The following is a 25,295-nucleotide window of genomic DNA, read 5'->3' on the forward strand; positions in this document are numbered from 1 at the left end:
ACATAAAAAAGGAGAAGCTGAAGGGAGAAATCACAGAAAAAATAGGCTAAAGAAAGAAGTAACTGGTAGTTAGGAAGTAACTGGAAGTACACAAAGTAACTGGTAGGTGGGAAAAAGCACAGGAGTCCAGGCTAGAGGTTCCAATGAAGTTGAAAAATAGAGATGCATTTGAAGAAAAGAGTTTCAAGCATGGAGGTTGTAATTAGAAAGTGGGATTCTTCAGTTTGTGATTTCAGTGCAACTGTGAGTGATGATAAGGTTCAACATGTGGTCCAATGGGAGTGGGTAGATGAACTGGAGCAAGGTGAGAGTCACTGGAGGAACAGATGCTCTAAATGGCTAGAGCATGAGATGGATCAGTGTGGGTGCTGCTTATGTCACCCATATGATGACAGAGGCAATAGGAAGAAGACTATGAACCTGGAACCCAAGTCTCCAATGAATGAGAAGGAGAAATAAGGAGGTTAAGTCTGGCCTAATGATCTCCTGTAGCCCCTTGAATCCTTGGTGACTATACTGAACACTGTTTCACAGTAGACCTTGGAATTTTTGTCAATAGTTTATAGATAGGCTTCTAAAGATCCATCATAAGTCCTTTGAAATTATATACAAAATTATTTGTGTATACATCTAAAATGCATTTTCTCCACTCTGGAATAATATTCATGACTTTCATCAGATTTTCAAAGAGAGTGATTAAATAAAAGTGAAAGAATCATTGCTCTAAATGTTTCATAAAGCAAGAACTAAACAAAAACAATAGAAACTGCATGTAGACTTAAGAAATGCACACACATATCAATGTAACCAAAAGTTTTTCTGACCCTACACCACTACCATCACAGAGAGTTCAAGCTCTAAGTGAGCAACAAGAAGATAAGGCAGCAGGTAGGCCTCATGTTTGGTTGTACATTAAAAGAACTGGCAGAATGCAAGGATGGAGAGGAGGATCCAGAAATTCCTCAGGAAATTTACCACCGAGGCTCAATAGTTACCTAGCTGGTAAAATCTTAAAATGGCAGCTGCTATAAACATGCCTGAACAGAATTCACTGATTTTAAGCTGGCCCCTTCTCACAAGACTGGACATATCAAAAGAATATAAGGAACCCACCTCTCAGCAATGTTTTTTGCCGACTGTAGAAACCGTGCCTGGTCATTTTCTTTGAGGATATGCTCAGCTTGGTTGATGAGGACTGTTGATCGTTCAAGACACTGGCGGCAATTAGCAACCTGCTGTGCCAACTTTCTGAGTTTCATAACCTTAAAGGAATTAGTCAAATAAAAAATAAGATAAAAGACACAGCACTTAATTAAAAACAATAAAAAAACATGAAGGAGATCTGCTGCAGTGATTCCAAAAATAAGGCTTATTAATACCCCATGGTCCCTTTACTAACCATTCACCTTCTCACCCCACCCACTAAGACTGTCTTGCCAACCCCTCCTCCTTCAATTTACAGCTTCCTTACTTATGTTGCACTCAGCCATATAGTCTCAGTTATCTAAGTCCTCTTTATATTGATAGTATTAATTTTACTGATTGTCAAAGCAATCCATGCTCATAATAGAAAAGTTAAAAAGTTAAAAGTATAAAAAGAAATGTTATCACCTAGAGATCACTTCTGTTTACATTTTATTGTCAATATATTTTTGCACATATATTTCATAATACGTACCTCATTTTTCTTTATGACTATACATATATATACATATATATTCATGTATATATTTCTCTAAGTATCTTTACTCATACCTGTGTGTTCACAAATCTGTATTGTTGGAAGCTTCCATTCCTGCTAACTGGAACCACCCAGCATGGCATAAAGTATTGGTCATCAAACCAGACTCTCATAAGTTTTTACATTGTGCCCACAGCATGAGCTTATAATCACTAACACTGACCAGGAGGTCATCAAACCTAAAATCATACAGCTGCATGGAATCTCACACCTGATGTTTTTGACCACAATTCTTTAGTTCCCGGGTTAAAAACCTGTGAGTCTTCCTTGACTCCTCTCTCTCCTTCATCTTTTATATCTAATAAATTGGATGATTCCAATCATTTTCTGTTGGAAATGCGTATTATGTTCTTTCTTTCTGTGTGCTGTCCATATTCTGCTTTAGGTCTTAAACAACTCATACCAAGAATCAAGTTGTAAGCCTCCTAATGTGCTTCCATGACTTCATCATCATCCCGTTCTGATCTGCCCTGCACACTTTGGCCATATCAATCAGTCTTCTAGAATAATTTCCCAACAACTTTCATTCTAAGGCCAAAGTACTCATAGTGACATTCACAGTCTTTCCATAATTCTAGCCCACATTTCTATCACTACTTTTCTTTCTGTGTGCTGACTTACAACAAACAACAAAAGCACTCAGATCCTAAGTGTTCAACTCAATGAATGTTCACAAATATGTACACCCATGTAACGAACAAATAGGTCAAGGTATAACATGTTTCCAGCATCCAGAACTACCATACATTTTATTGGATCCATAGCACTAGGCCAAACATTTCTTCTTTGCCTTTCTCCCTGTAACCTCATTTCTTCTTGCTTTCATGATCTAATTTCAAACTGCAATCATCAGGATTCAACTCTTTTCATTCATAAAGAGTCATTTCTTCCTTGGCCTCACTGAAATGCTGTGCTTTACCTTTGTCTCTTTGATTTTGACAGCAATCATTTGCTTCCTCTGCTGGATGATCTCTACCAACTCGTCACATTCTTCCATAAGTTTTGCCTCATGCATAGCAGTATTCACCTGCCAAGAAAGTCCAGAGTATTACACAGTGATTGTTGCCTTTGTCCCCTGCTGGCTCTAAAAGTTTCGGACTGACAGCTAAACATGCACAACTTCTTCCATACCTCCCTCGATAAGATCCACTCCTAGAAGAAGAGTAGAGATGATGATATTAATGATGCAAGGGCATTGAAGCACCACAGATAGGAAGCTCTCCGGGCCTCTGGTAGATCATGATGGTTAATGGAAGGCTGGGCAGAAGGACAGATGAGATGGGGCATGTTATTCCCACTGTGCAATTCCCTTTACTCCAGCACCCTGTTCTCCTGATGTTCTTTTGGAAAGAGGGTAAGGAGATTTATGTATGTCAGGAAAAGAGGATCCTTCTCCACAGGCACAATAATATTAAGATAACATTGCAACAATATATTTTACTGCCTTCACCAAAAATGCTTTCAGTTTCCTTGTTCCCATCTACTTTCTAAATATATGAAAGTGCAGATATATTTTCACATTAAATATATGAATTTGTAGAGAGGTTTGAAAAAGAGTACTATTTTTCATTGCCTTTCCATGGATTGATTTTTTTCTTCTACCCATCTCTATCACTATTCATATTAGATGGCACAGAGCCCCAAGAAGGGGTTAAAATGAGAGTAGGGCATTTGGGGGGTGTCCAAATATAAAAGGAAAGGAAGGGACCAAGAACTAACATTTTTCAAGCACTTAGTGTGCCAAGCACTTTATAGATAAAATTTTCATGTAATTATCCATGTAACTCTATAATATAGGAATCATTTTTATTTGCATTTCACAGACGGGGAAGCTGGGGCTCTGAGAATTTTAGTGACTTGCTCCAAGTCACATAACTAGAAAGTGGTAAAACCAGAATTCAAACCGAGTTCTGTCAAGTGAAACCCTTTGGCAGGCTGGGTGAGCAGACGAGGTTCAGTTCCATTTCAGCAGCACACAGAGCAGTCACACAGGGAAGCACAATCATTCCAAGAGTCTATTCAAGGATCACTCGAGCAGAGCTCTAGAAGGCTGAGGAATAGACATGGGTTACTTGAGAGCATCAAAACTCAAGGGGCTACCTGTGCTTCATTAGCAAGAGAGGGCTGCATTTCTAATTGCCATCTTTTTTTTCTACAAGGTTCCTCTACATACTTCAACTCCAGCAAGATATCTTTGCCTGGAACCTGTTACCTCCTCTCTCATCCTGTAAGGCCCCTACTGGCTAATTTCCTGTTTATTATTTAATCAAAATAAAATCTATTTGCTAGTGAGTGACACACTTATTTTGCTTTATTTCCACTTTCCAGGGAGAATGTCACAATGGGAGCTTCCACTCATTTCAAGTGCATATTCCCACTATGCACATTATACTTTTTTTTTTGTCTGACTACCCTACCTTTCCCTAAATTCAATCTACCTTTCCAAGGCAGATATCTGAACATCTCAAGGAACTCACACTTATCTGAGAATAAGAGATTCATCTATTTCTCCTCGGGTCCTTACTTAGAGTATCTGGAAACCCAGGCACCTCACCTCCCATTTATAGTTCCTTTTTTGGGCTGTTGCTGGTATAGTACAAAATGGTGTGCAACCTTGTCACTTGTAATTTAGTTCTTGAACTAATCTTTACAAAACACTTATTCTATGCCATACACTGCTTTATCAGTCTATAAATATCAGCTCTCTCAATCCTGAAAACAATCCTATGAGGCAGGTATCATTACTCCCATTTGGCAGAAGGAAACCTGAGCACAGAGAGATGAAGTGATTTGCTCAAAGATTCACAGCTAGTAGTGGTAGAAGTGAGATTTTGATCCAGAGAATCCAACTCCAGAGTCCACATTTTTACCCAATACATATATTGCCTCTCTAGTTTAAGATAACAACACATCTTCATTTTCTGAAATCATTATCTCTTTTGCGCCATTCCTCTTTATCCTGTTATCTCTTTTTCTTTAGTCATTTCAGAGTCCTTGTTGTTCCCTTAAAATGCAATGAACTTTCATGTTCTATGACTTTGCCTATGTTTACACTTTTCCTTGGAAGGGCATGTCCTCACTTATTGAACAACCTTCTACTTATCTTTCAAGGATCTACTCAATGATCATCACTTTTGTAACTTTTTCTCAGCTGCCCATACACAATCCATTGGTTCCCTTTTTATATTTCCATAGCACTTTATATTTAATTCAATAATACCATTTACTACCTTATATCATAGTGATTGTGTTGGTCTGCTTTTTCCACTTAAACATGAGTTCTGGAGGCCAGGAACTATGTCTTATTTGACTTTGTCTATCTTCCAGCATAATGAATAACACACAGTGTATGTTAAGTAAATATCTATTAGATTGAATTGATTGTTGATAAAAAGTTTATTTTACTGCTTGCTAGGCACATCCATTTGATCACCCAAATTATCTTAAACTCTCTACACTACATCTTAAAACAATCATTATCTCCTCTCCAAATTCATCCTCTATCTCTGACTTTTTTCAATGATAATGGGAATATTGGCAGTCGCTCAGATTCAGTAAAGCTTTGACTTCTACTTCTCCCTCATCCCCCACATAAATTCACAACAGTCCCAGAGTCCTTCCCTTCTTTTCAATCTTGCAAAAGCTCCTCTGGTAATAGAGTGAGGATCTGAGCCAAGGAGTCAATAAATTGAGGCCTTCAATAATCACCCTTTTGGATTATTATTGCAAAAGCCTCCCTAATTAATCTCCTACTTTCCAAATCTTTCCTTTAACCAAAGGCCAGCAAAAAACACCATCTTCATTTCCAAACCTGTATTAAACATATTTGTGTGCAATGCATTATGCTAAGGTCCTGTACTCAATAATTTGTAATCTAAATGGGGACAAGACCCTTACATGTAAAATAAACAAGTCATGGTAGCAGAAGTTAAACATTAAATTAATGATGTAGAACATTATCAGAGAAACTGAAAGGAAAGATCAGACCCTCAGTGGGGAAATGGGTAAAAGATACATGAATGACATGGGACTTGGAATGAATCTTAAAGATGGAATAAGATTTAGATTTAAATGTAGGAGTGGGGGTAAATTTCAAACCAAGCAATAGGGTTTGAGTAAGATAAAAAGTCACCAAACTTGATTCTTCATGCAATATGCTATCTTTGAAAAAAATATTTTTGAGTAGAGGGAAGGTAAAGTGATGACCACAGTTGACTTTTAAAGAAGAGAAACTGGGACTGATGTGATGGGGGTAATTGCAAGCTTATGGACAAGTTAGGAGACTATTGTGATGTGAACAGGGCCTAGCCAGGGAGAAAAACAGGAATAGAAAGGAAAGGTCAAATAGTCCCTTGCTGAAAAAATTTAGACAACAAGCTCCTTGAGTAAAGGTTTTTTACGCTGCTTTGCTCCTCCCATGGTACCTGGCACAAAGCCTTACGCACAATGAACACTTATGAAATATTTTACTGACTACTTTAACACAATAAAATATCAAAATGAGAATGCCAACCATTAGAAAACACACTTCAGTAAGTGTATTTTGTAGATAAAATGTAAGTTGAAGGGTGGGAACTTGGTCAGGAAGGGTCTTTGGACAGCCACATCAGGGGAGACAAAACAACCCAGCACAAGTGGTGGAGCGGAAGTTTGACTGAAGAGGGAAAATCACAAACTGAAAGTAAAGGCAGTGACATGAAAATATTTCCATATCAAGAAGCAGCCCAAAAGAGCAGGGTATTTAAGTGTTCTCTGAACAGGAAATACTCCAGGGAGAAAGTGCCTTCATGATGTGAATAAAACCACTCAAATTGCTTGGAAGACACTTGAAAACCCTGATGTTCTGTTTGAAAATGCAGTAAGGTATTTCACTTGCATATTAATCCCTAGTTCAAAATAACTGGGGTTATCTCATTAAGTGTCCTTGGTTGGTTATTTTATGGAACACCACAGCTACTTATTTGAACTTTGTTCTTTGTTTTAGGTTAGTGGGTTTAAATAAACTGCTTTATGTCTGTCAAACAATTTATCCTCCTTGAAAATACCATTAGGGCCATTTTGTCAATCTACTTGTGCAAATCTGCCCAACTCAAAAAAATTTCTAAGGGGCAGTTTGTGGTACTTAAGACTAAGAGCCCCAACATTTCAGGACCTAAGCACTAAATACACAGGCTTCTTTCTGCTCTGTGCACTTTTACTTTATTCCCAAGGATGACAAGTGTTTTTGATTTCTGTATTTCTTTCCAATTGCCCATTCCGCTCTAATTCCTGAAGTTCTTTCCCACATCCTAGTCCAAAGAATGACTGTATAGTAAGACCCCTAGTCTTTCCAAATTTCTACTCTTCCATAATACAAACATACAAGTCCCTTGGTGGAAGAACTTTACTGATGGTCACTATGAAGAAATAGACATAATAAACAATTAAAAGCTATTCTGGCAATTGTTTCACTTATGTATTAAAATGTAAATGGGCTAGATCTTTGTATCTTAACTTCTTGAAGAGAATCAATTTGATAATTTTTCAGCAGTCTCTCATACAAATACATATTCCCATTCCACCTAGAATATTCTGAAATTCCAGCATTAAATATCATTTGGGGAAATTTTATTTCAGCAAACATTTACTAAGTGCCTACCATTTCCAAGGCTTTATTTCCTGAGTGGGATATAATGATGAAAAAGAATCCATCTTCCTTCAAAGCACTTGCAGTTTAGTAGAGAAAATGAATAAGAACACAAATCTTTGTAATTTACAAAATGAAAGAATGACTAATATAATAGGATACAAATAAAGATATATGAGAACCTAGAGAAGGGAAAACAATTTCGTGTGCAGGAAAGGACAATCAGAGAATTCATGTAGGTTTCCAGTAGTTGAACTGGTCTTGATTAAAGTTTATAGCAGCACAATTCACAATATAGTTGTGAATTAGTTTCAAACTATGAAACAAATCTAGGTGCCCTTCAACAGATAAATGGATGAAGAAAAATGTAGTATACATACACAGTGGAATATTACTCAGTCATAAAGAAGAATGACTTTATGATATTTGCCAGTAAATGGATGGAAATGGAGACTATCATGCTAAGTTATAGAAGTCAGCCCCCCAAAGTCAAAGGTTGAATGTTTTCTCTGATATGCAGAAGATAATCCAAAATGCAGGGGCGGGGGAGGATAATAAATAGAAGAAAGATCAGTGGGGTACATGAAGGGGATTGAAGGGGAAGGAAGAGGGATGGGATAAGGCAAGAACAGTGAAATGAATGTGACTAAACATTCCTATGTACATACATGAATATACCACAGTGAATCTCACTATCAAGTATATCCACAAGACTCTAAATCTGAAAAAAAAAAAAACTATAGGTAAATAGCAAAAATATCAGTAGAAGAGAGGGAAAGAGACAGAGGCAGAGAGGAGGGAAAGGAAAGGGGAAGTATTGGGAACTAAATTAGAGCAAATTATATTTCATGCTTTCATAATTTTGTTAAAATGTATCCTAATGTTATGCATAACTAAGGAGAACCAATAGAAAGATAAAAAAAGAAGGAAGATTTAAGGAGACAAGTCCAGTCAGAGAGAATGTTATGAACAGTGTAAGCAAAAGCACAGGCAGAAAAGTGGAGAACGTGCTTCCATAAAGCAAATCAGCTTGACAGATGTGATGAAGGAAATAAGGCTGGAAATGGAGGCTGCAGATGTATTATGGAGAAAGGTGCTGTCATTTTGTGTCTCTGAAAGGATCTGAATGAAATGTGAGGATCTTAGCACTATAGTAACACTTCAAGTATTGTTGAGAACAAGGTGGAGAGAGAAAGCAGGCATCGTACACAAAGTGCGAGGGCATGACAAGCTCCCCACTTCCCACAATTGCCCTTAGTCCATCCTCTCAGATTCTGTAACATCAGAGAAAAGCCGTTGAGTTGGACTTCATTCAATATGTAGTTTCTTTTTATACAAAGGAAATGAGAAGAAAAAGTGGGAGGTAAATTGGACATCTGATAAATCATCAAGAAGTTGTTATGAACAGCATTGTCATCTTAGTGAGCTGCAAAGACTTCATTACTTTTTTATAAGAAAATGCAATCTTTATGAAGCAGACATAGCACTCACTGTGGCAGCATCAATGCTAATGTTTTTAACCAGATTGCACATTAAAGACACACATACACACACCAGCACCTCCAGTGCCACAGCCCTGTTGTATCAGGAAGGTTTGAATGAATAAACAGAGGTAGAGACTATTTTCTTTTTATTTTTTTGTTTTTGTTTTTGAAACACTACAACATTTCAAAGATGGTCCTGCTAACTTTATATAAAAATAACTAAATGAAACAGTAATTTATTTAATGGTTCTTTTGTTTTCTTTAATGATTCTTATCTGTTTCTTTAGATTTAGGGGGAGGTGGCCACTTAAAGTACTAATGGATATGTGAAACTATTAATAGGAGTTTTGGTTTCCTGTCCTGGAGTAACTAAAGACTAGTAGGTTAATTTTTTTTTTTTTTTTTTTTTTTTTTTACTGAGGTAAGTTAAGCAATCTATGGCCTCCGTACCTAAATTATTATGTGTTGGCAGGGGACGGGAACAGAGATTAAGAGGGTGGAGCTGGAGGTAAGTGAAAAGTGGGCTGTTGAAATTAGAAAAATAGTATGGGTGGGGAGGTGGCAGCTAAGGCATCTCTAACAGTGGAAGAATGCTAGTGGATTGGGCTCCAAACCACATGCTATGTGAGACCTCTAGAAAGACATTGCCTGAGAGAAGTTTCCTGTCAGTTTTTGGGAAAATATATATAATAGTCAACACTTTTCTAGTGCTTACCACATGCTAGGCACTGTTCTAAATGTTTCATATATTTTAACTCATACTTTTCCCATTAGTCCTGTGAGGTAGACACTTTTCCTATTCTCATTCTACAGAAGAAACTGAGAACCATAGAAGTTATGTAATTTGTCCAGGGTAATAAAACTAGTAAATACCAGCCAGGATTTGTGTCTGGCTCATGTCTTTGATTTTAACTGTTCTTTCTCTCTGTCTCTCTGTCTCTCTCTCTCTCTCTGTGTATGCATGCATGAGAGAGAGAGTGAGAGAGAGAGAGAGAGAGAGAGAGAGAGAGAGAGAGAGAGAGAGTCTATGTTCACAAACATGCTTCTTTTCCTCTTCAAATTTCCTCTAAAGATAATCACATTCCCTAGAGCTAACCATTGTAAGTGTTTTGTGTATTTCCTTCCTTTTGGGAATAATATACTGTAAAGATACATAAAATGAAACATATTTAGAAAACATAAATAATGCTTACACATAAATACATACACATACATATTCCATGCTTATTTTACCTAGTCTACTGAATGAAAATATTGGAGCAGAGAGCAAGGACAATTTGCTCCATATACATGCCTTAGGAATGGCTTTTGCTTTTTGGCAATTCAGTATTGGTTTTGGAATTCTTCCTCTCTAGGAATCAGACCACCAAACTTTTATAATCTTAGTTACTGTATCCCCCATATCTCTGCATGTCAAGTAACTGCTTAAAGCATGAGATAAAAACTGGAAATGATATAAACTAGGTTTTGCATACAGTAAGTTTCCTTACATAACTATAAATTTTATGTGAAATGAGGCAGAAACCTCGTTTCTATGTCTTCAGAACCATGAAAGGACTATATGTAGAAAAGACTGAAAATCATATATATTTGACCCGTTCACTTTATAGATAGAAATATGAAGCCTACAGAGGGGAGGGGCCTAACCAACATCATACTACTAAGAAATGACAGAACCAAGTCTAGAGTCAGATCTTTTGACTCCCCACCCAGTGTTCTTTCTACTCTACTGCTTGTTTTGTGAAGTGTAGCACAGGCTTATAAACTCTGAAGATATACAACTTTCCAATTCTCACCACTATGCATTTACCATAGAAATATGAACATTTATGTTCCTGCAAAAAAAAAAAAACTTACATGAATGTTCATAACAACTTGGTTTGCTTTAACCAAAAACTGAAAACAACTGAAATGTTCTTCACTTAGAGAAATGATAAATAAATTGTGGAACATCCACACAATAGCACACTATTCAGCAATAAAAGTAAAAAAAAACACTATCCATACAAGTTGAATGGATCTCAGTGGCATTATGATGAATAATAGAAAAATCACAATATTTTACATGCTATTTGATTCCATTTACATAACATTCTAGAAATGACCAAACTATAGGCATGAAGAACAGATCTGTGGTTGCAAGGAAGACAGATATGACAATAAAGAGGTAGCACAAATGAGATTTTGTGGGGATGATGAAACTACACCATCCTAATTATAGTAGTGATTACCAGAATCTATACATGTGTTAAAATTAATAGATGTAGAAACACACACACGCAAAGACAAATATACATGCACACAGAAAAGCTGAGTTCATGTGAAAATTGGCAAAAAAGAAAATCAAATCATACCCAGAGTTTGCTCAATATATTATCACACCAATGACAGTTTCCTGATTCTAATAGTTAGGTGGTTATGTAAGATATTAGTGCTGGGGAAGGTTAGGCAAATGATATATGTGTATTTTGCATTATTTTAAAAACTTCCATGTGAAGTAAAACTACTTCAAAATAAAAATTTGAAGAAAAGAAAACACAAATTCTGGGGAAGTCCCAAAAACTTTTAGGCAGGTCTACTAAATCAATATTTCTGTAGTTTACTGAAATTCTAACTAATAGATCCTAATACATCTTCAGGCCCTTGCACATATCTGATAAAGGACTTGCATCAGAAATTCTCTCTTGCTTGCTCTCTCTCTCTCTCTCACACACACACACACACATACACACACACATGTACCTCACTCTATACCTTATTTTTATACTACTTATAATCCTTAATAACATACATTTATTTATTTGTTTAGGTACTGGGGATTGAATTCAGGGATGTTTAATCACTGAGTCACATCCCAGGTCTATATATATCTATATCTATCTATCTATCTATATATATATATATATATATATATATTTTTTTTTTTTTTTGGAGACAGGGTTTTGCTAAGTTGCTTATGGCCTCACTGAGGCTGACTTTGAACTTGTGATCCTTCTGCCTCAGTCTCCCAAGCCATTGGGATTACAGGCAAGTGCCACCATGCCCAGCTAAGAATATACATGTTTTATTGTTTGTCTCCCCCAAATAAAATGTAAGCTCCATAAGGCTAAGGATTTTGTTTTGCTCATTACCATAGCCTCCACACATAGAATAGTGCCTGGCACACCCTAGGTGCTTTGTAGAATGAATAAATATGTGTGTGTTGGCCATGAAACAAAGATAAAAAGAAAAATGTGTACATTTGACCTTCAATATCCATAGGTTCCATATTTGTTTATTTAACCAACTTCAGATTGAAAATATTTGGAAAAAGATATTAAATCTGCCCCGAACATGTACAGGGGGGTTTCTATTATTACTCCCTAGACAATACAGCATAACAACTGTTTATATGACATTTACATTGTATAAAGTATTATATGTAATTTAGAGCTATTTAAAGTATATGGGAGGATATGGGTAGGTTATATGCAAACACTGCACCATATTATGTAAGGGAATCTGTGGATTTTAGTATCCCGAAGGGGTCCTGGAACCAATTCCCCAAGGATACTGTGGAATGACTGCACTATGTTATGCTTTTTTGTTACATGAGACAAATTTCCGTTATCTTTTTTTTACACAATTACTCAAAATGGTTTTCTTTTATCTCTTCTACCACTTCAGTATTGTTTGCTGAATTATGAAAAAATTAAAAAGATGTTGCAATAACAACCTAGGTTCTAGAGGGCCACATATTCAGAAATATTTCCTTTCCCAATATTAAAAGAAACAAGTTGTGTTTCCTAGGTAATTGGCTGTGCTGCAATCATACTTCCAAAACAGAAAAGAGCATACTTACATCAGCTAGCCACCAGAGGGTACTGTTTACTTAGTTATCCTTTCTCAGTATACATTGTGTACCAAGTCATGTGCTGGGTATAAAAAGAAAACTGGATAGGGTATAGTATTCACGTTTACAGTTTAGTCTGGTGGAGAGACAAATTGGCACATATAAGTGCTAAGATGAAAGTATGTACAGGGTACAGAGGAGGAACAGCTGAACCAGATATGGGAGGTTCAGAGAAAGACATGGTGCAAGCACATTGGCTTCCTGGAAGAGGTGACACTTGAAATGAGTCTTATGGGATAAGCAGTAGTCAGCCAGAAGAAAAGGGAAAAAGTGTAAGTACTATGATGATATGTGCCATGTCTACCATTGTGTTCCCAGTGTCTGGGCCCTAGGCAGAAATATGCTTAAATATTTGTGGACTAAATGAACAAAGTGTAAGATGGGAAAAGAACAGGCTAGTGGAGCTGGGACTGTAATTTAGTGGTAAAGTGTTTGCCTAGTACTTGTTAGGTACAGAGTTTGGTCCTCAGCACCACATAAAAATAAAACAAAGTCATCTAGTTCCCATCTCTTAAAAAAAAAAAAAAAAAAAAAAACAGGCTAGGGTTGGGGAGATAGCTCAGTAGGGTGAGTGCTTGCCTGGCATGCACAAGGCCCTGGGTTCAATCCCCAGCACTACAAAAAAAAAAAGAAAAAAAAAAACAGGCTAGTGAAGTGGGCAGGATCCAGCTCATGATGGACCTTATAAACCTTTATTTTAAAGGTGATGGGGAACCATTGAAGGGTCTGTGGAAGAGGAGTGACATGGTGGATCCTGCATTTTAGAAAGTTTATTCCCATAACAATGTGGAAAATGGAAGCTGAAGATGAACTGATGAGTCAGACAGAATAGCTAGGAACTCTGGTTTCCACAATGGATGTGACATGGTCATGGCCACTGCCTTCAGGAAGCTTATACTCCAGTGAAGGAAATAACATGTAATGAGGAAATTCCAATACAGCCAAGTAATAGAGGTATGCACAGGCCACATTGCCCGAATTTATGCAGCTGGCAGGTGACAGAGCCAGTATCAGAATCCAGGTTTCCAAATTCCTAGTTCAGGGCATCTTCAAAGCTGCCCATTTTGTTGCCTTTCACAACCATGGAATTATGGAAGCAGAGAAGAGCAAGGTGAGCCAATGAAAGCTTATGCCTTCTTTAGCCTCAAACTGGACTATGGAGAGAATTTAGCTCCTCATCGTACTCAAGTCTGATACAAGCATTCCTTCCTCAAGACCTTCATTTCTGAGAGAAGGATTCAGCATCCTGATACTCTGCATACATACAGAGCCAGGAAGCTCTATCAGAAGGACCATGGAAATTCAAACTAAGGTCAGGTAGGGCATTTTCCTGAGAAAGAAGTCATACGTTTTAAGGCAGGGGCCTATGGATGACAAAGGGGGAAAAAAAAACTTTGGTTCCACATACAGAAAACCCAGATAACAACTAGTAGGAGCAAGGCCCAAGTGTAAGAGTGGAAAGAGCTAATGAATGGCTTGTATTGCCTTGAAGTTTTAGGGTGGGCTGGAAGGTAGAGAGAGAAGATAGAGAAGTACCAGAAAAGAGCCCCAAGAACAAGAGAAATTCTTTATGAGACGACTAGTGGGAAGAGAAGCCTTAGAATAATCTCCAACTCTGTGGAAACAAAGATGTCTTGAGGTTATATTTTATAGATCTCAACTCCTTCATATGTCAGGAAAACAGACTACATTTAAGGGATATCTACAGAGGAAAGCCCACAAGGATGGAGGAATCCTGACTAGAGCCCTTGGCCAGGTTATCTTGGTGAGGATGGGATAAAAATAGAAAGAGATAGAGATAGAGACAAGGACACACAGGGAGATGGAGAAAGAGAGAGAGAGAAAGGGATTAGATCAAGTGCTGAATGGACAATTCCCTTAAGGTAGTGTCAAGGAAGAAGCGTTCCTTGGAGTCCTTGGATGAGAGTATATTTTCCTGAACCAAAAAAACAAAATTAAATTAAAATTGGAGAGAGTTAAAAAATAGACTTTGAAATCAAACAGCTCCCCCCGCCCCACTGCCCTGAGGTGAGCCTTCTGGTTTTGCCACTTACCAAAACCCTGTTTGGTCTGGAGTAAATGGTCTCAGTTTATTCTTCTATAAATGAGAATAACATGAATACCTAGCCTTATGGGATTTTGTGCATGTTTATTAAATTAAATAACATATGTAAAGCGCCTAATGCCTTTCCTGATATATGCTAGGTTGTCAAATATTTGTGTTTTGCTTTTTTATTTGTTTTACTATTAACTACTAAGACAATGACAACAACTATGACTCCTATTGCTATAACCACTATATCTTCTGGGATTTTCTACAGAACCAACAATCAAGCACAATTTTATCATCTGGTTTATTTTAAATGTTTTTATCAGGGCATTATAGTTATAAATAACAGAGGGGTTCATTTTTACACAACCATACATGCATGGAATATAATTTTCTCCTTTTCAGTACCTAGTACTTCCTCTTTCCCTCCCCGTTTCTCTTCCTCACTCATTGGTCTTCCTTCTACTTATTTATTACTTTTTAAATTGGTGTTCTATAGATATATATACAGATGAAATTCACTGTGGTTCATCTGGTCTATTTTAAATTAGTTTCTCAATGTAGTCTGCTTTGCTTTCTGGAACATACTGGGTCAGGATTTGTTTTTCCCTGAGATTGTCATGTCCCTTTTCTTACTCTTTTTTCCACATCTAAGCACCTAGATATCATTTTCTAATGCAGTCATCTCCATACTATTGGATAGGGTTAGCCTTGCCTATAAAGGTAAGAAGGCCTCTCTTCCTACCAGAAACTACACTACCACCTACTCTTTAATTCAGACAAGAAGGTCAATGCCAGAAGGGAGGTCAACTGCTAATTTCTGACAAAACACCAATTACATTTCACATCATTGGCTGGGGATGAACTTGGCTGGCCTGAGCTTGTTTTTCTGCTCTGGGCTCCCCCATAATTAACACAACCCCCCAGGCTCAGAGCCCAAAAGATAATAACTTGAGTTTAGAAGAAATAGGTGTGTAAGCAGGAAAAATATCTAACATGTTTCCTTGCTTATAAAAATATAATACAGTAATTACCTTCAATTTTAGTCTCTCTTTGCTCCTTGAGAGAGAGAACTCTGCCTGTTCCATACTCTGTGTTATATACTAGAGGCTCATTAAAACATTTGTTAATGCATTAATGAATACATCCCACATCCAATCTCTGTTCTATATAGAAGTGAATCCTCTTACTAGCCTGCTTGTTGTTGGATGCAGGAGGAAGAGACAGTTGTTAAAAATATCATCAGAAAATGTGGTACTATGAAAGTCTTACTTGAGTCAGAAGCAGCCATAGTTTACACAGGCCCTAGGTTACACAGGGATCTTGATGGGTTCTGCCTTATAGTAAAATGCCCAGAGGTTCATATACGTGTATTTGTGTATGTATAATGCCTATAATTCATAATCTCTCTTCACCATCACTAGGGCAAAGCAAGTACCTTCCCCAACCCCACACTTGCTAGGCAAAAGCCTACCTTTATGGAACTTCTTTCCCATATAGGTCTGTCCTTGAGATTCCTCTTAACCTGGTTCACCTATATCAAAATGGTGAGGGCATGTGGGGAATAGCACAGAGTGTGATATGTTTGGGATCTTAACTTTATGCCTATGGCTAAGGGTTCCCCATTTTGGAAAGTCCAGTGGCTTCTGGAATAAACCAAAAGGGAAGGAATTCCTATTTACTGGGAAATTCCAAGGATCCAATCACCTAACACATTCTTACTGTTAAGAAAAAGAAACAATTACAGTTGTGTAGTTATTATAGCTACATAGTTGTTAAAGTTTAATGTATAAAGTGCTTTCAGATGTATTTGATCTCTGTATTTGATCTTCAACAACAACCCTATGAGATGGATAAAGTAGGCACTTCTCTATGCATTTTATGGATGAGGAAACTGAGATCCAGAAGGGTAAAGTGAATCACCAAAGTCATATTAGCTAGCAAGTGATGGAATAACAACTCCCAAAGTGGGCTTTCTAATTCCAAGGCCAGGGTTCCTGCAGATTACCCATGTCTCATTCAAACCATCAAAGTAACCCTGCCCTTTGATCACTGTCTTTGTAGCAAAAGCTATTATTTGGAGGAAAACCATGTTCTCTGTTTCGAGGATTTTCAGATGCTAAGTTTCCATTTTTTTCTCAGACTGTTTTCTCCCAGGAGGCAACAGAGTAGAGTGGAAAGGGCCATGGATTTGAAGTCAAGCAGGCCTAGTCTGAATTCCAGCTTTGATATTTACAAACTGAGTGACCTCAGACAAGTCACTTAACATCTCTGAGCCCATCTTTCTACCAGTTAAAATAAATAATGTTATCTATCTCACAAGTGGTTGTGAGAAACAAATGAGATAATAGAGATAAAGATCTTACACTACCTGAAACATAGTAAAAGTCAAATAAATACTGACTTCTTTCCTCAGTCCTCTTCCACCCCTTCTTGCCACCCTGGTGTGAACACAAGTTAGTACTTCTTTCTCAGAAAACTGAAAATTGGTCTTTGATTTATATCTCTATTTGTCTTACTATAATATAGGATGACTGGCATTTTAACTCTTGGTTTATCACTTATGACAAACACTTCCATAATCTTTTGTTGGTTATTTGACATAGAATGGGAATTTTTAATTGTATATTGTACATGCAAATATGTTTCCAAATAATTTTAAAACTTATAAGTGATTACTCAGAAATGACTTCTATTCTATAAAATCAGGAAAATCATTCTTATACTCATCTAGGTAGAACCTAAATGCTGTATTGCCTTTATTTGGATAGTGAACAAACTTGTTCACTTAGTTTGATATGAATATATTGTAGCACTTCGTGTCTGTGATCTCTTACCAAGTTCAGATTTCACATACACAGCACCAGATTCCAAATACATTTTTCTAACAAAGGATGCATCTACTAGCAGCCCATTTCCCGTGGGCTGTGTATACTTAGTCATGTGGTTTAGCCTGCACCTGGATCTTTCCCTATTGTCACAGTCTCCTCACTGAGGAGCTTCAAACAATATGACAAAAAGGAAGATAAATCAGCCATGGGAGAAAACTGGGCTAGTTCTGGGGGGTGGGGATGTGGGACTTTGATAAAAATGGATTTGATGTACAAAAAATAAGCTAGGCTGTAGATTTTGACTAGAGAGAGTAGGGAAAGCTTTAAAATTTTTAAATATATTTTGGTATTTTTTCTGGTTTCAGGGAAATATATTACTATTATCATTTTAAACATTTTTATTATAAAATTTCCTAAAGATATTTTTCTAAAGATATTTAAAACTAGAAAATATGATGAAACTCCATGTGCCCCCCAGCTTAAAATGTCATCAACACTTTTCAATATGTGTTTAATCTATTCCTTCCCTTTTCTGTTGGTATTTTTAAATAAATCTAAGATACCATGTTATTTCACCCCTAATACTTCAGTAGGCCTCTCAAAAACCAAATGAAATTTTATCACATAAAAACAACGATTAAAATGATTCCTCAATATCATTCATCTAATGCTTGTTCCATATTTAAAGTTCCTCATTAATGCAAAAAAATTACCCTTAAAATTGTCTTGTTTGAATCAGGAACTTTATGAAGAGGAATCTGATATTGATTTTTCAAAGGCCATGCATAGTTCTCATGCATAATTACTGTTGTTTCATAGCGAAAAAACAGAAGACCTCATCAGGTTCTATGCACCTCTCCCATTCTCATTATTGAAACTTAAAATTCCATCTTCAGAAATGCATGTACTTTATGAAAACACAGATCCCTATACAATGATTTTCATTCAGGCATGCAGCATTATGAATTTTAGTATCAGAAAACAAGTTTTGAAGGAGGTATTGGAGAGGAAAAAAGGTTATCACTAGGAAGAACAAAGACAGGGAGAAACTCAAGAGATGCTTGGGCAGCAGGAATTTTGGAGGGGACTACTTAAGTCTATCAGAGGACATTCAACTGCTTACTCAAAACTGTTTCTGATTTCTCTTTTTTCTGTATTGAAGCAACACAAGTACTTAAGACACAATTTTTTTTTTTTACCATGGGAACTAGGCCCACTGGATGATATCCATTAGGTCTGCCATCACTAACCCTAACCCAGTGGAAGTTTCTGCTCTCAACTATAGCCTGGCACCCAATAATTATTTTCAGAGAGATGAATGAAAAGGATATGTGTATGTGACTGAATTCAATAATATTTTGTAACAACATGATAAAGGAAAGCATGAAAGCACCATCTACTCCCTGGGTACATCTCTGGTGGGAGTATAAATACCTCAGTAAATAGAGATTGTTGACAATATGTATGAATAACTTTAAAATGACCATTCATTTCTAGGAAACAAATATTCTTAAGAATAGAAGGATAAGGGCTGGGATGTAGCACACTGGTAGGGGGCTTGTCTAGCATGTGTGAGGTACTGAGTTCAAGCCCCAGCAACTGTGTGTGTGTGTGTGTGTGTGTGTGTGTGTGTGTGTGTGTGTGAGAGAGAGAGAGAGACAGAGACAGAGAGAGAGAGAGAGAGAGAGAGAGAGAGAGAGAGAGGAATGATAAGAAAATAAGAGGCAGATCAAGTGGGAAAAAAAGCAAGAATATAGAAGAATGGAGTTGAGCCAGGCACAGTGGCACACAGTCTGTATTCTCAGTGACTCGGGAGGCCGAGGCAAGAGAAACGCAAGTTAGAGGACAACTTCAGCAACTTTGAGAGACTCTGTCTCAAAATAAAAGGGTTGGGGATGTACCACAGTGGTACAGTACCCCTGGGTTTAATCCCCAGTACCCCTCAAAATAAGGAATATAGATTGCCAGAAAATCCATGTAATAGTTATCTATTTATAGTACTTTGTACCTTACAGAAAATATACATTCTTCTCCTACATTCATGGAACATTCACAATTGACTCAGACACAAAGAACACAATGCATGTACATTCAAAAAGTAAAGAGTTTATAGTTTACTGTCTCTGATCTTTATCCTGTAAAATAAGAATAAAATTTTGAAAAGATGAAGCCCCAAATTCTTAACCATTTGGAAATTAAGAAACATACTCCTAAATAACTTTGGAATCAAAGAAGAAACCAAAATTGAAATTGTTAATTCTCTAGAAAATATAAAAGAGCACAAACTTAATACCAAAATTGTTGGGATGTGGTTAGAGTTCTACTCAGGAAAATGTAAAAATTTGAAAAAAATGAATTAATCATTTAATTAAAAAAATGGAAAGCATGATAAAGTAAAAACCTGAAATTAATTAAATCAAAATGAAACTACCTTACAAAAATAATTAAAACCAAAAGCTGGTCATTTGAAAATCCTGATTAAGGAAGAAGAGAAAGCAAAAGAAAACAATATGAACAAAGCGAAAGGAGATAACAATCATAGATAAAGACAATAGTGGGCTGGTAAACGTTTAACAATTGGCCACAATTTGTAGTGCTTATTGATTTTCCTGGTGTAAAAACTCCCACTATGGTGGATTTTAAGCTACCAATGTATAGCCACTAAACTCACCATGGGAAAAAAGTCACACAATTTGCAAGCCAGCTCTAGCACACTTCTAAATAGATATAAAAGTAATGATGAGGGAATATTATATGCAGCCTATGGCAAATAGCTGAGATATCTAATACATACTACCTAATTTTAGCCAATAAAAAGTAGCAAAGATTCAAGAGATTGGTAGCTTTACAACAGATTGGAAAGGTGATTAAAAATCTATCTTTTTTCCCAAGGTTCCAGATGATTTTAGAGCCACATCCTATTCCCAAACTATTTATGCTATAAACCAAAGAGAAATATAAAAAGAACCCAAATGCATTTAGTGAATCTACTATAATACCATAATATCCAAAACCTAAATAAATATAATCAGGCCAGGTGTGGTGGCCCACATCTGTAATCCCAGTGGCTCCAGAGGCTGAAGTAGGAGGATTGCAAGTTCAAAGTCAGCCTCAGCAACTTAACAAGGCCCTGTCTGAAATGAAAAATAAAAAGGACTGGAGATATGACTCAGTGGTTAAGTGCACCTGGGTTCAATCCTCAGTAATCCCCTCGACCAAAAAAAAATACACACACACACACACACACACACACACTAAGACTACGGATTGATTTAACTTTTGAATATATTCAAAAATTTCTAAATAAAATAAAAAGTGAAATCCAATAGGTCAACAAAGGAATTAAAATACCAAAACCAAATAGGGTTTATTCCAGAAATAAAAGAATGACTCAACATTAGAAAATACATTAATAAATAGGGCTATATTAAAATATTCTAAAATCTTTTTTAAATTAGAGCATTGTAATTATACATAATAGTTTGGTTCATTTTGACAAAATCGTACATGCAAGGAATTTGATTTGAATCCCCATTCCCTCCCCTTTTTCTTCCTCTTCCCCTACCTCTATTTTCTCTCCTCTATTCTATTAAACTTCTTTTAATCTACATGTACATAAAAGTGAAATTCCTTTTGGTACCTTTATAATTGTATATAACACAATTTTGTTATTCCATATTTCTTCCCCTTTTCCTTCTTTCTCCCTCAGTCTCATTCTCCTTCTTCTACTCAACTGATCTTCCCTATACTGTTATGATATCCAATCCCTTCCCCAACCACCTTATTTCCTTTGTTCATTCTAAAACTTTTAAAACAAAATTCAGCAGCTAATAAGAATGAAAACTCTAAATGAAAGGCAACATTTAAATATGATGAGAAGAAATAGAAAACATACTAAATGTTAAAAGACTAAAGCCCTTTCCAATAAGATCATGAACAAGGCAAAGATATCTGATATCACCACAGTGTTTTGTTTGTTTGTTGTGGTACTGGGGATTGCCCCAGGGCCCCTTGCATACCATGTAACTACTAAACCACTTTGTCACATTCCCAGCCCTCACCACAGTGTTTCTTTGTCTTGGTTGAGGCAAAATAAATTAGGAAATTAAATAATTGGCATATATTGGTAAAGGAGATAAAAGTATCCCAGATAAACCTAAGAGACTCTGGTTTTCTTTAAATCTAAAATTATCAGTCTGGTAAAATTATCACATACAAGAAAATACATAAAATCAAAACATTTTTTCATGTGCTTTTTAAAATTGGAATCAGAAAGAGAACCAATTCACAATGGGAACAAGACTACAAAATATCTAGGAATTTATTTTTTTAAAGGTAATGTATCTATTTGAAGAAAAAATTATTAGACAAGGTCCCAAATTTAAAAATTGAAAGAATTCAGATATAATACTATAATTCATGATAGGAAGACTTGAGATAACAAAAATATATTTCTCCCCCTAATTAATATATAATAATGAAATGATAATCACAATCTAAACTTGAGTACATTTTATACCTGGATAAAATTATTTTAAAGAATGAAAAAGAGATACCAGATATTAACAAATGTTAAAATCTACCATAAAATCACTATGATCAAAATAGTAAGGTACTGGGGGCTGGGGTTGTGGTTCAGTGGTAAAGCCCTTGCTTAGCACATGTGAGGCATTGGGTTCAATCCCAGGTATCACATTAAAAAACAACAACAACTAAATAAACAATATAAAGGTCTAAAAAATAGTGAGGTATTGGGATAGGAAACAAAAATTAAATCAATGGAACAGGAGAGTCTATAACTAAGTAGATATGTAAACCCAAAATATGGCGAATATACTATATTCTTTCAATGGGAAAAGGACTCTTCTCTTTCAATAAATGGTCTTTTGGTACTGTAGCTATTTAAATTGAAGTAAACAAGACAACATATCCTAAAATAAAATTCAAAATCTCACACGCTAAGATAAATTCTAGGGTTATTAAAGACTTAAAATATAAAAATAAAATCACTGAAGATATGAAAAGAAAGTTTAAGGAAGGTGAGATCTTCCACAAGCTAGAAAAATCAAAAGCAATATAAAGAATAAAGACAAAGACAAACTGGAGGAAAAAATCACAACACATGACAGGGAAATGGTTAGTATCATGTGATATATATGACTTATATGATATGTATGTATATATATAAAGAAACGCTAGTTTTTAAATCTGAAATTATCAGTCTATATGTATGATCATAAGCATAGAGTAGTTCCCCTTCAAATCATGGTTTCCAGTTTCAAGCAAGTTCTTAAATTAGCTAACTCAAATCACTGCCGTCCCCAAAACTCCACTTTCCTTTCCACTCACAGAAAATCATAGCAAATGATTTTTACTTCTTTCTTCATAGAGAAAATAGAACTCATTCCAGAGAAAACCCTCAAGTTTTCACAACAAATCAATAAACATACCACTATCCTTGACTATTTTTCCCTTCTCTCAAAGAAGTGGTATCTCTCATCAAGAAAGTTCATTCCTCTACCTGTTTTCTGCATCTCATCCTCTCCTATCCTCTTGGGTTTCTTAGTAGCTCAAACTGCTCCCTACCTCTCCTTCAGTCACTCTCTTTCTATCAACTAGCTCCTTCCCATTGGCACTCAAAGATATATAAGGCTCTTATAACAGTATGTTAAAAAAGATAACACTCCAACTCCTTTACCTGTACCTTAAATGCCAGTATTCTGAGAGTTCTAGTCTATTAAGTCTTAGGTAATCTCATCCATTTGTAAGATCTCAGTTACCACCTATATTTTTATCTTTTTAAATTTTTTAATAGAAGTTTTATTGAGATGTAATTTAATCTTTCTAATTTTATCTTTAAAAGCTTTATTGACATATAATATACATGTCATAATGCTCATTCATTTTAATAGTAGATAAGTCAATAATTTATGTAAATTTACAAATTGTGCAACCATAACCACAATTCAATTTTAGAACAATTCCATCACCTCAGATTGAACAATTGTTCCACCTCAGATGGAACAATTCCATCACCTTTTTGCCTCACTTATATTTATCTCTATCTTAAATCCTTCCTGAAATTTAGACCCATATATCTCACTGTTTACCAGATATTTTCATTTGCATAAACACAGGCACCACAAACTCAGTGATTCCAAAGCTGAACTCATTTCCTTCCCACACCCTTTTTCATTAAACTTGATTATTCTCTAACATCCCCTAAATGAAATTAGGGGGCCACTGCCTCTTCAGAAACACTGAGTATCATTCTTCACTGACTTTCTTATCTCCATATCTAATGAATCATCACATTCCATACATTTTACCTCCTAAGTACAATTCAAATAGATTCTGTTCTGTTCTTACTAGTTATCACTTCACTATATGTCCACCAAAATCTTGTACTTTAATGAATCCATCCACACATCCATTCAAAAAAACACATATTGAGTGCCTTAAATGTGCCAAGTGCTGTGTCACAACATTCCCTAACTGGTATCTCTATCTCCAGCCTTATCTTCCCAAAGCATCTTAATTGAGCAGCCAGGCAGCATAATCTTTTTGGAAACACACCACTCCCATGTTTAGAATGGTTTTATACTAAGGTTCAATAGGTTTCTATCTGACCATAGCATAAATGCCAAACTTCTTAACATGGCTTTTAAGATGCTTGATGATCAAGTCCCTATGTATCTCTCTAGTACCTCTCTAGCCTCTTATCACTCCCCTTGAATAAGTCACTTAGCTATCTAAATTTCTTCATCTGAAAAAAAATTAGGGATAACAATAGTGCCTATCCCAATAGTTAAGAGGATTAAATGTGATAATACATGTAAAGCACAATACCTGGTGCATATTAAAGTGCTAATTAGTGTTAGTTATTGATAATAGTGATGATATTAGCCTTCTTTAATACCCCTTTCCTATGAACACCTATAGTGCTTCCAGTTAATATCATACAATTTAACAGGAATTATTTTATTTTGCATTGTTTGCAAAGGCTTCATATTATAACTTCTAACAACTAGACTAAAAAGTCCTTGCAGAAAAGGATAATGACTTAAATACTTGCTGTATGCCCTATAGCATTTACCACAATGCTAAACACACAATGAATCTTAAGAAACACTTTCTGATAAAGATTAAGAAGGAAAAAGTGACTACAGTCTTACTCTCTAGGAAGTTAGTTATATTTTAAGACCATAAATAATAGACACCAAAACCTTGGGAACATCATTGGTTTTCGTTTTCTAGGCTAATAATGTGTCATTGGTTTAGCATGGGACTTGGCAGTACTTACTGTAGGTCAGTAGGGGTTTTTATTCCCAATGGTTTGCTGCCAATATTCTGTTTTTAACAAAAATTGAGTGTGAAAGCACGAATGTGTTTAATTCTACTATCTGGCAGGCAGATAATATGCAACTTGCCTACTCATTTGTGATATCAGATTTTTACTTCTTAAATATAAACGTTCACTGAGCTACCAATATGATATAAATCTGTTTCATTAGAAATCCAATGGAATCCTCCCCAAATGGTTTGGATTTCTTAACTGATGACCCTTAGGCAATCAGAAACCCAGACTAGCCCCAGGAGGCTGGAACATCCAGAGCTCTTCAAAGAACTCTTCAGATGCTAGAACACAGCACAAATTTGGCAAGAATTTCA

At 36.1% G+C, this 25,295-nt stretch overlaps 1 protein-coding gene across 4 annotated transcripts in view; it reads right to left on the reverse strand.

Moving 5' to 3' along the window:
• MID2 (midline 2) overlaps window positions 1-25,295 on the reverse strand; it is a 148,826-nt gene that overhangs the window by 84,516 nt on the left and 39,015 nt on the right. For all 4 annotated transcript variants that reach the window (XM_079124409.1, XM_079124408.1, XM_079124406.1 and 1 more), the window contains 2 exons: window positions 2,661-2,768; window positions 1,114-1,262 (listed from right to left, as the gene is read on the reverse strand). In XM_079124409.1, the coding sequence (XP_078980535.1) occupies window positions 1,114-1,262; window positions 2,661-2,768 (257 nt within the window). The remainder of the gene's footprint in view (window positions 1-1,113; window positions 1,263-2,660; window positions 2,769-25,295) is intronic.

Source organism: Sciurus vulgaris, assembly GCF_902686455.1.
Source record: "Sciurus vulgaris genome assembly, chromosome: X".
NCBI lineage: Eukaryota > Metazoa > Chordata > Mammalia > Rodentia > Sciuridae > Sciurus > Sciurus vulgaris.